The sequence below is a fragment of the Furipterus horrens genome, unplaced genomic scaffold (genome assembly GCF_987537825.1).
Source record: "Furipterus horrens unplaced genomic scaffold, mFurHor1.1.pri manual_scaffold_6, whole genome shotgun sequence".
In the NCBI taxonomy this organism is placed as follows: domain Eukaryota; kingdom Metazoa; phylum Chordata; class Mammalia; order Chiroptera; family Furipteridae; genus Furipterus; species Furipterus horrens.
In genome coordinates, this window is record NW_028327176.1 from 54,032,317 (window position 1) to 54,046,271 (window position 13,955).

At 36.4% G+C, this 13,955-nt stretch overlaps 1 protein-coding gene and 1 pseudogene across 1 annotated transcript in view; one reads left to right on the forward strand and one right to left on the reverse strand.

The window, feature by feature from the left end:
- LOC150006216 (testis-specific gene 10 protein-like) overlaps positions 1–9,242 on the forward strand; it is a 106,547-nt gene extending 97,305 nt beyond the window's left edge. The window contains exons 13-15 of the mRNA XM_090281514.1: positions 6,678–6,880; positions 8,803–8,907; positions 9,089–9,242. Coding sequence (XP_090137640.1) covers positions 6,678–6,880; positions 8,803–8,907; positions 9,089–9,242 — 462 coding nt within the window. The remainder of the gene's footprint in view (positions 1–6,677; positions 6,881–8,802; positions 8,908–9,088) is intronic.
- A 2,604-nt stretch (positions 9,243–11,846) lies between these two features.
- LOC150006218 (protein NipSnap homolog 1 pseudogene) lies at positions 11,847–12,732 on the reverse strand (annotated as a pseudogene).
- Between the last annotated feature and the right edge of the window lie 1,223 nt (positions 12,733–13,955).

The window sequence follows — 13,955 nt, forward strand, 5'->3', positions numbered from 1 at the left end:
TTTATGTTCCCTCCATTTTTGTCAAATATCAGTTGTCTATATAGGCCTATGTTTACTTCTGAGCTCTCTATTCTGTTCTATTGATCTATATGTCTGTTCTTATGCCAGTAACAGACTGTTTTGATTAAAGTAGCCTTGTGGTATAGTTTGATATCAGGTATTGTGATTCCTCTTTCTGTGTTCTTTTTCCTCAAGATTTCTGCAGATATTCAGGATTTTTGTTTTCTTTTTTCTTTTTGGTTCCATATAAATTTTTGAAGTATTTGTTCTAGGTCTGTGAAATATCCCATTGCTATTTTAATAGAGATTGTGTTGAATCTATGATATAAATTACTTTGGATAGTATGGACATTTTAATGATGTTGATTCTTCCCATCCATGAACATGGTATATGCTTCCATTTATTTGTATCTTCCTTAATATCTTCAGTATTTCATAGTTTTCTGAGTACAGGTCTTTTACCTCCTTGGTTAAATTTATTCCCAAGTACTTTATTTTTCATGTCACTATAGTAAATGGGATTTTTTTTCTAGTTTCTATTTCTGATATTTCATTGTTGGTGTACAGAAATGCCTTTTATTTCTGAATATTGACTTTATACCCTGCTATTTTGCCAAATTCACTTATGAGATCAAGTAGTTTTTTAGTGGAGTCTATAGGGTTTTCTATGTACACTATCCTGTTATCTGCAAATAATGACAGTTTTACTTCCTCCTTTCCAATTTTGATGCCTTTTATTTCTTATTCTTGTCTAATTGGTGTCACTAGAATTTCCAAAACTATGTTGAATAGGAGTGGAGAGAGTGGACATCTTTGTCTTGTTCCTGATCTCAGGGGGAATCCTTTCAGTTTTTGCCCATTGAGTATGATGTTGGCTTCAGGTTTCTTGTATATGGCCTTTAATATATATATATATAAAAACCCTGGCTGGTTTGGCTCAGTGGATTGAGCGTCGGCCTGCGAGCTAAGTGTCGCTGGTTCAATCTTCCAGTCAGGGCACATCAGAGAAGGAAAACTCTGATTCCAAAAAACCTCCGCTGCCTTGCGGCATACCTCTTCAGGGGAAAGGCTAAGGGAGTAAACCCCGACAGAAAATCCGGAGCCGGAGTCCCTAAGGCGGTTTGACGTTGTAGTCAACACCGGCAACTCCTGCGGCGCACCTGAAGCCAAGCTGTATTGACTCCGTCTTTCCCTTGGATCCTTCAGCTGCGAAGAGAGGGGGGGTCTGCTGCATGGGCAACAGCAGACCCTCCATATCACCCTGCCCAGGCTCTGTAGCTTCAGCTCCACTGGAGAGGACACTCCAGCGTCATCGCAAGATGTCGATTCAACACGGGAGGAGACAGATACCGTGTCACTCCCGAGTCGGACTGCACAACCATTCTCGGCCGTGCAGATAGACTCTTAAGAAGCTACACCATCATCTCTCGAGACGGACGGCTGCCGCCGCCGCCGATATATATATATATATATATATGTATATATATATATATATATATGACCTTGAGGTATGCTTCCTCTATTCCCATTTTGTTGAGTGTTTTCATCATAAATGGGTGTTGTACTTTATCAAATGCTTTTTCAGCATCTATTAATATGATCATGTGATTTCTGTCTCTCATTTTGTTTATGTGGTGTATTGGTGTATTGCATTATTGATTTGTAAATATTGTACCTTCCATGCATCCCTGGGAAGAATGCCATTTGATCATGGTCTATGATATTTTAAATGTATTGCTGGATCTGGTTTGCCAATATTTTGTTGTGGGCCTTAGCATCTATGTTCATCATAAATGTACTGATAAACACATTTATCAGATATTTGCCTGTAATTTTCTTCATTGTGTCTTGACCTGGTTTTGCAATTAGGATAATACTGGCCTCATAAAAAGAGTTTGGAGTCTTTCCTCTTCTTGAATTTTTTGGAATAGTTTGAAAAGGATAGGCGTTAGCTCTTCCCTAAATGTTTGATAAAATTCACCTGTGAAGCTATCTGGCCCAGGGCTTTTGTGTACTGGGAGTTTTTTGATTACTGCTTCAATTTTGCTAACTGTTATCAGACTACTCAGGCCTTATTCTTCTTCTTGATTAAGTTTTGGAAGATTTTATGTTTCCACAAATTTGTCCATTTACCCAGGTTATCAAATTTCTTGGCATTATAGTTGTTTGTAGTAATTCCTTAAAATTGTTTGTGTTTCTGTGGTATTGGTTTTAATTTTTCCTCTTTCCTTTCTAGTTTTATTTATTTGGGTCCTCTCTTTTTTCTTGATGAGTCTGGTTTGTTGATTTTGTTTCTGTTTTCAAAGAACCAGCTCCTGAATTTATTTATCCTTTGAATTGTCTTTTAGTCTTTATGTCATTTAATTCTGCTCTGATCTTGATTATTTCCTTCCTACTTCCGACTCTAGGCTTTATTTGTTGTTCTTCCTCTAGTTCTTGTAGATATAGTGTTAGGTTGTTTATTTGAGATTTTTCTATCTTTTTTAGGTAGGCCTATATTGCTATGAACTTCCCTCTCAGGACTGCATTTGCTCTGTTCCATTTTAAAATGATATCCTTGTAGGTTGATTAGTCTAGGATGCAAATTTGTGGTTTCATTTCAAGAAAATACTATGAAGTGGAATCCAACAACATATGAAATGAATTTTATACCATGATCAAGTTGATTTATCCCAGGGATACAAGGTTGGTTCAACCTGAAAATCAATTAATGAAATACATAAATACATAAGGAACAAACACCAATGATCATTTCAATAGGTGCAGAAAAAGCATTTCACAACATTCAACACCATTTTATGATTTAAAAATATATAAAGTAGGAATAGAAGAGAATTTAACCTAATATAAAACATCTTCAAAAACTTAAAACTAACATTATACTTAATAGGGACAAAGTAAATTCTTTTCCAGTTTCTTGTCAGTAACAAGACAAAAACACCCTCCTCACCTCTTCTAGTCAACATTGTACTGAAGTTTCTAGCCTGTGAAATAAGGGAAGAAAAAGAAATAAAAGGCACCCAGATTGGTAAAGAAGTAAGACTAGTTCTGTTTGCAGAATATATGACCTTGGTTGTAGAAAAATTTTAAATCACTAAAAAACTATTGTAACTGATAAAAGCAGTTATCAGGTTTGCAGGATGGAAGATCAGTCAATATACAATAATCAATTACATTTCTATATTAGCAATGAACAACTGAAAATAAGAGAGCAAATTTATCAAATGGAATGATACAAAGAGGGTTAGCATTAAGAGAGAATAAAATACTTAGGAATAAATTTAACAAAAGAAGTGTAAAACTTGTACTTTACAAAACTGAAAATCATTGTTAAAAGAAATTAAAGAAGACCTGAATAAATGGAAGGACTCCCATATTCATTGATCAGAACTACCAGTGTTAAAATGGCAACACCACCCTAAACTGATTTACAAATTTAATACAATGTCTATCAGAATCTCAGCTGGTTTTCTTGTAGAAATTGACAACATAAAGTTAATATGGAACTGCAAGTGACTTAGAAAAATCAAAACAATCTTGAAAAAGAAGGACAAAGTCAGAAAACCAACACTTTCCAATTTCAAAACTCACTAACAAAACTATGGTAATCAAGACAGTAACATAAGAAAAAAATATATAGGTCAATGGAACGGAATTGAGAGTCCAGAAGTAAACTCATATTTGTGGACAAATGATTTTCAAAAAATTGGTGCCAATACAATTTAGTGGGGAAAGAGCAGTTTTTTCAACAAATGGTATTGGGACAACTGAACATCTACATGGAAAAGAATGAAGTTAAATTCCTATCACATACTGTATGCAAATATTAACTTAAAATAGATTATAGGCCTGTATGTAAGAGCTAAAATTATAAATCTCTTAAGAAGAAAACAAGTAAATTTGTGTGACTTTGGGTTATGTAGTGCTTTCTTAGATACATATAGAAAGCATAAGCAATAAAAGGAAACAGCCTAAGTGCCCATCTGTAGATGAGTGGATCAAAAAACTGTGGTACATTTACACAATGGAATACTATGTAGCAGAAAGAAAGAAGGAACTCCTGCCATTTGCGACAACATGGATGAAACTAGAGAGAATTATGCTTAGTGAAATAAGCCAGGCAAAGAAAGAAAAATACCATATGATATCACCTAATACAGGAAGCTAAAGAACAACATAAACAAATGAACTTAAATAGGACAAGGAGCAGAATAACAGTCAATAGGGGGGAGGGGAGAGGGAGAGAAGGGGAATAAGTAAGGGAAGGGTTTAGTCAAGGAACGTGTATAAATGACTCATGGACATGGACAACGGGGAGTGATATGATTGTGGGAGAAGGGGTGGGCTGGGTGGGGGAGAGCAATGGGGGAAAATGGGACAACTGTAATTGAAAAACTAAAAAAAAAGGGTAAATAAAAAACAACTTCATCAAAATAAAAAAGTTTTGTGCTGCAAATGTTATCATCAATATAGTAAAAAGGCATTGCACAGAATGGAAAAAAATTTTAAATTATATATTCTAGAAGATGATTGTGTCCAGAGTATGTATAAAGAACTCTTACAAATTAATAATAACCCAGCTGAAAAAAGGGCACAAGATCTCGAGACATTTCTATATAGAAGATGCATAAATGGCCAATAAGCACATGAAAAAATGCTCAACATTATTAACAATCAGAGAAATTCAAATCAAAACTATACCATTTCATAAGCACTAGGATGTCTACAATAAAAAAAAAAAAACAAGGCAGTAACAAGTGTTGGCAAAGATGTAGAGAATTTGGAACCCTCATATGTTGCTGGTGGAAATGTGAGATAGTGAGGCCACTTTGGAAAACATTTTGGCATTTCTTAAAAATGTTAAAAATAGAATTTCCACAAATCCCAGAAATTCCACTGCTATCTATTGAAGAGGAATGAAAACACAGGCCCATGCAAAAACTTGTACACAGATTTTCTTAGCATTATTTATAATAGTCAGAAAGTGTAAATAACTGAAATATCCCTACATCTATGTAAGGGAACATTATTTGGCAATAAAGGTAATGGAGTACTGATACCTGCTGAAACATGGGTGACTCTTGAAAACATTAGGCTAAGTGAAGGAAGCCAGTCATAATTGACCACACAAACATTATATTGTTCATTTATATGAAATGTCCAGAATAAGGCAGATCACGGTAATAGAAGATAGATTAGGGATTGCTTTGGGCTAATTTGGGGGCAGCAGGCAGAGGGGGCATGGGGAAATTGCTGATTGTTTTATTTTGGGTTAATGAAAAATTCTACCCCTAGATTATGAGATTGTGTTATGATTGCACAACTCTTTTAATATACTAAAAAAACTGAATTGTATCTTTTAAATGGGTGAGCTGTATGGTATGTGAATTATATTCCAATAAAACTGATATCAAAAATAGTGATGCTCCATTTTGTATTCCTGCCATCAGTGTACAAAATTACCATTACCCTGTTTAATGTTAATTAAAACAAACTAAGAAATGTTCCAATTTGTTAAACTCAAACAGTGGTTCAACTGAAAGAGATTTTGCTCCCCAGTGGGCAGTTAGCAATGTTTGGAAACATTTTTGATTGTCACTTCTGTGGTGGGGGGATGCTACTGGCCTCCAGTGAGTAGAGGCCAGGGATGTTGCTAAGCATACATACATAGGGTATATATGTATGCATACATACATAATACATAGGGTAGTTCCCTATAGCAAATAATTATCCAACCCAAAATGTCAGTATTTTCAAGGTTAAGAAACTCTGGACTAGAAATAGCATCTTGTTTCAATTTATATTTCTTTGATTATTCATAAGAGTACATTTTTTCATATGTTTACTAATTAGTTATATTTTATAAATTTTCTGTTCATATTTCTCAATTTATATGAGTTTCTTATATTAGATATTAACTATTTATTTTATTTACTGTTTATTTTCTTCCAGTTGTTTTCTTGTAAATTTTGTTTATATTGACTATCAATATGTTTTTGTATGGTCAGACATCATTTGTTAATTATATCTCATCTAGCAAGTTCTTCCCCTATCTGCCTACCCCTCCTCCAATAATTTCATTTTTATTAAATTATTTTTTCTTAGTTTTATCTCTTCACATTTAATGTTTTAAAATACATATATATAATGTATTATGAGATAATTTTATGAATTCTTTTTTCTAAATAGTAATGTCTGGTTTTCTTTTTTTTTTGAAGAAACATTTGGCTAACAGTGTATCCCAGGTTCAAGATAACATTCAAAAGAGGTTAATGCAAGAGAGGGAATGTGTAATGACTCCTCATGTTCCTTAACAATGGAGTGCAATGTAGTTAGGTGTTTCTAATTCACCTAATTCAGTACAAAGCATAGTTACAGATATCACTATATCAGTCTTGCAGAAATATATAAATAAATATCAAAGCTGCAATTGGACATTGTTCGCAGTTTGGGATGAATAACTCATTACGTATTAATGAATTTTCTGATATAATCAAAGAATTGGGAAAAGTGATACTGTGTGTGTGTACTTGGTAAGAAGGACAATATTTCTAATCAAGAAATTTAAAAGGGTCATTAGTTTATAACATAGTACAGACATTTTATGTGTCTCTGATAATCTATTGGTAAAGTGAATGAATGGGAATAAGTATAGGTATCTTCCTATTATTGTACAGATGGAGAATGAATTAGATTCTGCTTGTTCTGAAACAGAACTCCTCAGGAGTCAGATGACAAGTGAGAGAATCTCCATGCAGAGCCTAGAAATTCTGGTGGTGGCCAGTGGAGACAAAGAGTATCAGTCTCAGATAGCGCTTCAAGAAAAAGAATCTGAAATTCAGCTTCTTAAAGATCACCTTTGTCTGGCAGAAAATAAAATGTGAGTTGGTTAGTAATATAAGAAAGCCGTATTTCTTATATTTTTGGTACTTTATAGGTTAGTAGAATTTTAAAACTCTAATTTATATAATTTAAGCATCCATAATTTGCCATTAATTAAACCGATGACCAGAAAGATTATAATTTGCCTAAGATTTAGTACTTATCTCTATTATCTGCTTAGCTAAATTGACTTAAATTTAAGTTTAACCTTCTCTGTTGATTGTTTCCAATAGAGCTTTGGATAGAATAGAATGTCTGATCTAAAATATTGTCTTTAGGAAATATTATAACCAGATTAGAAAAAAAGCACTTCTGAAACCAGAAGAATTTTTCTGTTTATGTACCTGTGTGGTATTGCTACCTAATCTTTCCATTTGTCACACAGTTATTTCCTTATGTACCTATAATTGTACGTACGAGGTACCTGGAAGAACTCCTGCACCCACAGACTACTAAAGACTTCCCTTAGATCATTGACTTTTGCTTCTTCTCTTGTTACTTATCTATTTTATTCATTCATTCATTTTATTTATTTTTAATGATTTTATTGGGGTGACACCGGTTAACAAAATTATACAGGTTTCAGGTGCACAATTCTACAGCACATTGTCTTTACTCTCTATTGTGTGTTCACCCCCAAGTCAAGTCTCCATAAATCACCATTTATCTCCCCTATACCCTCTTCCATCACCACCACCCCTCCTCCCCCCAGCAATCATCACCCTGTTGTCTATGTCCATGAGGGCTTCTTCTTTTAGAATCCCTAGCACCATTGCAGCTTATTGCATGACCTTAGCTGGAAGGTTGGGTAAGAAATGCCTACCTGAATAATGAATATTTTATTATTAAACTTGGTCACCTCTCACAGAAAAACTGATGAGGACCCTTAGCCTCTGTTCTTATCTGTCTCCTCTATAACACTTTTTCATCCAGCCTCAACTCTGCCCTCCTGACTGAGCTTGGGCCCTGGGGAATGATAGGAATCATGATCTCAGAAATCAATCACTCATAGGAGCCTCTTACTAAGCCAAGTCTGCAAAGCCAAAGCCAGTTTCCTTCAGACACTTTTTCCAGGTTATGTTGGCTGTCACTGAGTCATCTTTTAAGTCACCACAACTGGGCTTTTGTGATACCTTCAACCAGTTCTGCAAGATCACTTTCTCAAGCTCGTAGGTGGAAATCTGCCTTAGTGAAGTATAACAAAACTCCCACCTTAAAGGGTACATTATGTTTTAGACCGGCTTATAAGTGCTATCATTTAGAACTGGTAAACATGATAAACTTTTGTGCTCTTAGTCTCTAAGTTTAGATTTCAGCAGTATATATAATGCAGTCCTGGAAGCAAGCAAAGAGGATAGAATGTTTTGTACAAACAGCTTTAATCTCCATTATTATCTTCCTTATGATAGTATGCCTTGGTACAGGGTTTTTGTAGCATTCTTTAGCCCTAAAGAAGATCCTGCTAAAATAGAGTGTGTACAGGTATATCAAATTTAATTATAAGTATACATAAAGCACTTGCTTGATTTAATATGTATAACAGACCATATTAGTCATGGTGCTAGTGAATTCCAGTTTTGATTATTTGGTTATACTATTACTTTGCATATAATACTTCAAAGTACTTTTACAAAAATTATTTGCAGTAAATAGATAATATAGATAGATAATATTACTTGGTATAAACACAGGAAAACTGACAGAGAAAGTCTAAGTAATTGAATGTGACTGGCACAGCTTAAGCTTTTCAAGTAGGCTACTTTGTACATTTACTACATCTAAAATTGGCATATACATCCATAAAAATCACAATTTGGCTGTGGTCAAGCTGAGAAAACATTGCCAACATGATTCAGTGTACCCTAGGAGTCCTAGACATATTTTAAGTTCAATTAACTGTCACTCATATTCTTTACACAGGGCCATCCAGAGTAGAGATGTGACCCAGTTCAGGAATGTTGTAATGCAACTGGAAGCTGATTTAGACATTACCAAAAGACAACTAGGGATGGAGCGCTTTGAAAGGTAAATTGGTCTCTAAGCAGTATTTAGCCTGGGAAGCATTGTTTCTTAGATAACATCAGATTTTGATTATTCATGATGGTTGAGTTTTAAAGTATGAATTGAACTTCAGTTTTACCATAGTGTTGATAATGTCCCTGGATATAAAGTTTAAAAACATCTATTTTAAACGTTTTTGCTTTAGGGAGAGGACTGTGCAGGAACTTCGCCGCCAGAACTACTCAAGTAATGTTTATCATTTGAGCTCTACAATAAAGCCAAATGCAAAATGTCATTTACCAGAACGTGATCACCATCGATCTCCTGACCGAGGCCTAGATCGATCACTGGAAGAGTGAGTGGTTTGAGAATCCTGTGGGACCATATAGCAATATATACAGTGAATATTTGAGGGTGTAAGGAAACTCAGTGACAGTCTATCATTAATAGTGCTATGTAAACATGACTAGTATGTAGATATGCTCACATAAAGCATTTGATAATTAGTTTCACATAAATATTCTAAAGTGAAAAATCTCTGTTTACATAAATTATATTTTTAAAACCTGATTTTCTTTTTATTTCTACATCAATTCTTAAGTTTAATTAATTAACATTGATTAATAAAATACTGGTTAATTTTTATAGCACCAAAAAATATCTATGCTCTAGGAAAGCTAGTTTTTCAGAGGCAATATTTTAGATATATTCCTATATGTCACAAATTTTATAAAAGTATTTCTATTTGGAAATAATTTCAAACTTACAAGAAGTAACAAATATAAAAATAAAATAATACAAAGGACATCTGTATACCTTTTACCCATACACACTACTGTTAAAATTTTACCCCATTTGCTTTTTGTGTATTTATGGCACAATACATGTGCTGTTTCACACACTCACATTCTTGCACATGCTTCCTCTCTACATTTTTACAAAATAATCAGTAATTCCAGTTCCAGACCATCCTTGCAGACTTCTTCCATGCCTTCTTTCTTCTATTCTGTATTTGAATGTCCTTTCTTCTACAGTGGGAACCTGACTCAACATCAGCAGTTACTCATTTACTCAATCCCAGAACACCTCAAAAATATTTCAAAATTTCTTACCTATGTCACTACAATAAACAGACCAACTTTTTAAAAAGGTTCAGGATCTGTTTGCAACTTTCCTTCCTATCCCTATATAATGCCTTTAGGCTCAAGTCTTGCAGACATATACTTAAATATTGTGTTCGTAAGTTACTTGGATTAATTTTTTCTTTCTCTGTGGTTACTGTATGTATGCATTTGAAATAACATTAGATTTGTTTGTTTCAATTTGCTTTCATATTTTCACTTCTCCTATCCCTAGTTTTTTCCTTGATTGAATTTAACTTTTGAGTATGTAAATTAATATGCTTTCAAGAGTCAATATTATGTAAAAGTAATACTCAAAGTCACTCTCTCTTATACACTTTCTATCTCACCTCTCCACTGAGAAGGACTATTTTTGTGTTTTGGTTTCATTGTAAATTTCTAGTGTTACAGCATTGTGATTAGAGAATATTGTTTATAATATTTCTATTTTATGGAAACTGCTGATGTGTTCTTCATACTTTACTACATGATCCATTTTTGTGCACTTAAGAAGATGTAGTCTTTCTTCTCCGAGTATAGAGTATACATATCTAAAAGATTTACTTTTTAATTTTTATTTAGCTCTTTTATTTTGTTGCTTAATTTTTGTCCACTTGGTCTGTTTTACTAAGAATGTTTTTCAAATCTATTATTAGTATGTTTTTGTTTCTTCTTGTATCCTATAAATGTTATTTTATATAGGTGGTTTGTAGTTTTATTTGTTACAAAGATATTCTGAACTATCATATCTTCATTGTGGAATGTGCTCCTTTTTTTTTTTTATAGTAAACATTTAATTGGTTCCATCAGCAACTCTGGCACAAGTTTCCCTGAAAGGGAGGCAGAATAAACCTACCCAGAGGTTCATGAAGTGTGGGGGTCACTGAGGAGGCCCCCAAAGTCACTGACCCCACTCCACATATCCAGTGGCCCCAAAGAATGAGGGTTGGGCTGATCGAATGTGAAGAGGGAGAAAAGCGCTGCAGGGTGAGGGAAATAAAAGCTCAGGCCCATATCTTTGCCTGCTGGAAGGGAAAGGGAGGGCAGGAGACTCTCCCTGCATAGAAGGGCTGGGAACTACACACTCAAGTTTTCAACCTCATTATGCAGAAGGAAAGAGATGAGCCTCTTTCCAAGTGTCTTGTATTAGGAACCCCTCCCAAGTGGTCTTCTGTCACATCTGTTCTATCTTTGCCATTCTGTATTCCAAGTTCCGCAGTTCAAACCCAAGTTCTAAATTCTAAGTTCTACTTTCAGGATGCCTGATTCTGGATTCTATTCCTGTTCCATTCTGTTTTCCGACCCCCAGATCCTTTCCAGCTCCCTTTGCCCAGCCTTTCTAGGTGAATTAGGTGGACCTACTGCTGGCTTTGCTGATTGACGGTTTTCCTTTACTTGTGGCAATTCTAGGCTTTTTCCAAGCGGGGGGTGGTGGGAGGGGGGACTTGGTTCAGACTGCTCAGCAAGTGGGTGGCCAGGGAATTCCTGAGAACCTGGTCTGGTTTGACCTCTTCCCTTCCCACCCAACCTAACCACTAGACACACTACCTTTTGTTCAACTAAAGCTAAACTGAGGTTTTCCATGGTGGTAATTGGGGGCTGGTAGCCTTGAGATGAGGAATCTTAGGGGGAAGACATAAAAGGTAGTTGTTTTTCATTCAGAGAAATTAAGGACTGCTTCTGACACAAAGGAGTGGGCAGGGAAGGTAGGAAGACTCTGGGGAGAGCTGCAAGTCCTTCAGTTCCCCACTGTCTGAGTTGAGCTGCCAGAGTCCTCCCAGATCTGAGAGAGAACAGAGACAGCAGGACTGGAAGCTCCTCGGTCTGTGGCTGCCCTGAGGGAGAAGGGGAATGAAGTGAAGGCAGCAGCAGCATCATTGAAGAGGTGAGATCTTCAAAGGGATCATGATCCAAGACTCCATGTGCCGCACCAGGGGGACTGTGTAGTAGACATTTTCATCCCAAGCTCTCTTCCTCCAGGCAGCATTTCTGGTCTCTTCCCCAAACTGCAGGTCTTTATAGGCCCAGAGATGATGTACAACGTAGAGCTCTCCCATCTGTGAGAAGAAGCCGCCCACCGCCTCCTGGTTCTCCTGCCGGTACTTGATGGCCCGAGCCCAGTTTTTCCCCCATTCGATCATGGTTCCTGGCTTAAGCTTGTATGTCCTCAGCTCATAGATGTTGGGACCTGCTCTGGGCTGTGGTTCATTCCAGAAGCTGAACTCAAGGAGCATCTGATTTCTCCTGGACAGCAACATCTGGCTCCGCTCCTTTCTGAACTCCAGATACTCCTTGTTGTTTTTGAGCTTGTTCATGCAGTCCATGAGGGCTGGGTAACCGCCTGAGAATCGCCACAGGTGCACTGCCTGGTCCTGCTCCCCATACCACGTGTTCCAGTTGCCCACGAGCGAGCAGGGATAGTCTTCATCCAGGTGCAGCTTGGGCAGCACAGCCTCCATCAGGCTGTTGTAGGCATCCAGACACCCGGGCTTCACATTGTGAAACTGGACTTTCTAGAGGTTCCTGGTCTCCTTCTTGGACAGCAAGGTGGAGTGGGCGTCCTTCCGGGGATCCACCTTGTGCACAAACAGAGAGCGGAACCAGCTGCCTTCGTTGTCCTTGGAATAGAAGCGCGCCGCAGATGCAGCCACAACATCCGCGTTGCGGGGCCCGGGCCCCCCAGCAGCCACCACGCCGCAGCAGAGATGCTGCACAGCCACGGAGCCATGTTGGAGCGGAGCAGGTTGGAGGAAGCTGTGCTCCTCTTATGAAGTCCTTTTTGACACATTTAATTTTTTGGAGGGGTAGGGGCTTGGCATGTACTTTGTCTTTTATGATAGTTAAAACTCTTTTTTCTTTATTGTCTTCATTGCTTGGTAAATCTTTGTCAAACTCTTTACTTTTTAGCTTTTTTGAATCACTGCATTTTAAGTATCCTCATATATAGTATGGATTTGAGTTTTGCTTTATGAACCATTTGAAATTCTTTTTTGAAATAATAGGTAAGTTAAGCTTCTTCACAATATTGAGATGACTGTTAAATTTGGTCTCAACTCTGTCATATCATCTGATGATACTTGTGTTTATTATGTGGCATTTACTGTATTTCTTTCTCAACATGTTTATTCTTCTTTGCTGTTGAACATTTCTTTTGATATTCAGGAAGGTGTGTGTTTGTTATAGTGATTACTATTAATTAGTATTAATACTTCCAATGGTGCCATTAATCCTCTTCTTTTTCTTTTATTGAATTTATTTGGGTGACACTGGTTAATAAAATTATATAGTTTTCAGGTGTACAGTTCTATAACACATCACCTGTACATTGAATTGTGTATTCACCACCCCAAGGTAACTCTCCTCCCATCACTATTTATCCCCCCATACCCTCTTATGCATCCCTCAACTCCCTTTCTCTGTCATAATCACCATACTCTTGTCTGTGTCTATGAGGGTTTCTTTTGTTGTTGTTTTTGGCTTAATCCCTTCACCTTTTTCACCCAGCATGGCAACTCCACTCCCGTCTGACAGCTGTCAGTATGTTCTCTATCTATGAATTTGTTTCCATTTTGTTAGTTTATTTTGCTCATTAGATTCCACATATGAGTGAAATCATATGTCACTGGTCTTTCTCTGACTGGCTTATTTCACTTAGCATAATGCTTTCAGGATCTTTTCATGTTGTCACAAAGAGTAGTAATATTCCATTGTGTAAATTTACCACACTTTTTTTTATCTACTCATTCTCTGATGGACATTTGGGCTGCTTCCAAATCTTGGATATTGTAAATAATACTGCAATGAATACAAGGGTGCATATATTCTTCCGTATTAGTGTTTTGGGTTTCTTTGGATGTATTTCCAGAAGTGGAATCATTAGATCATAGGCAGATCCATTTTTATTTTGGGAGGAAATTCCATACTGTTTTCCACAGTGGTTGCACTAATCTG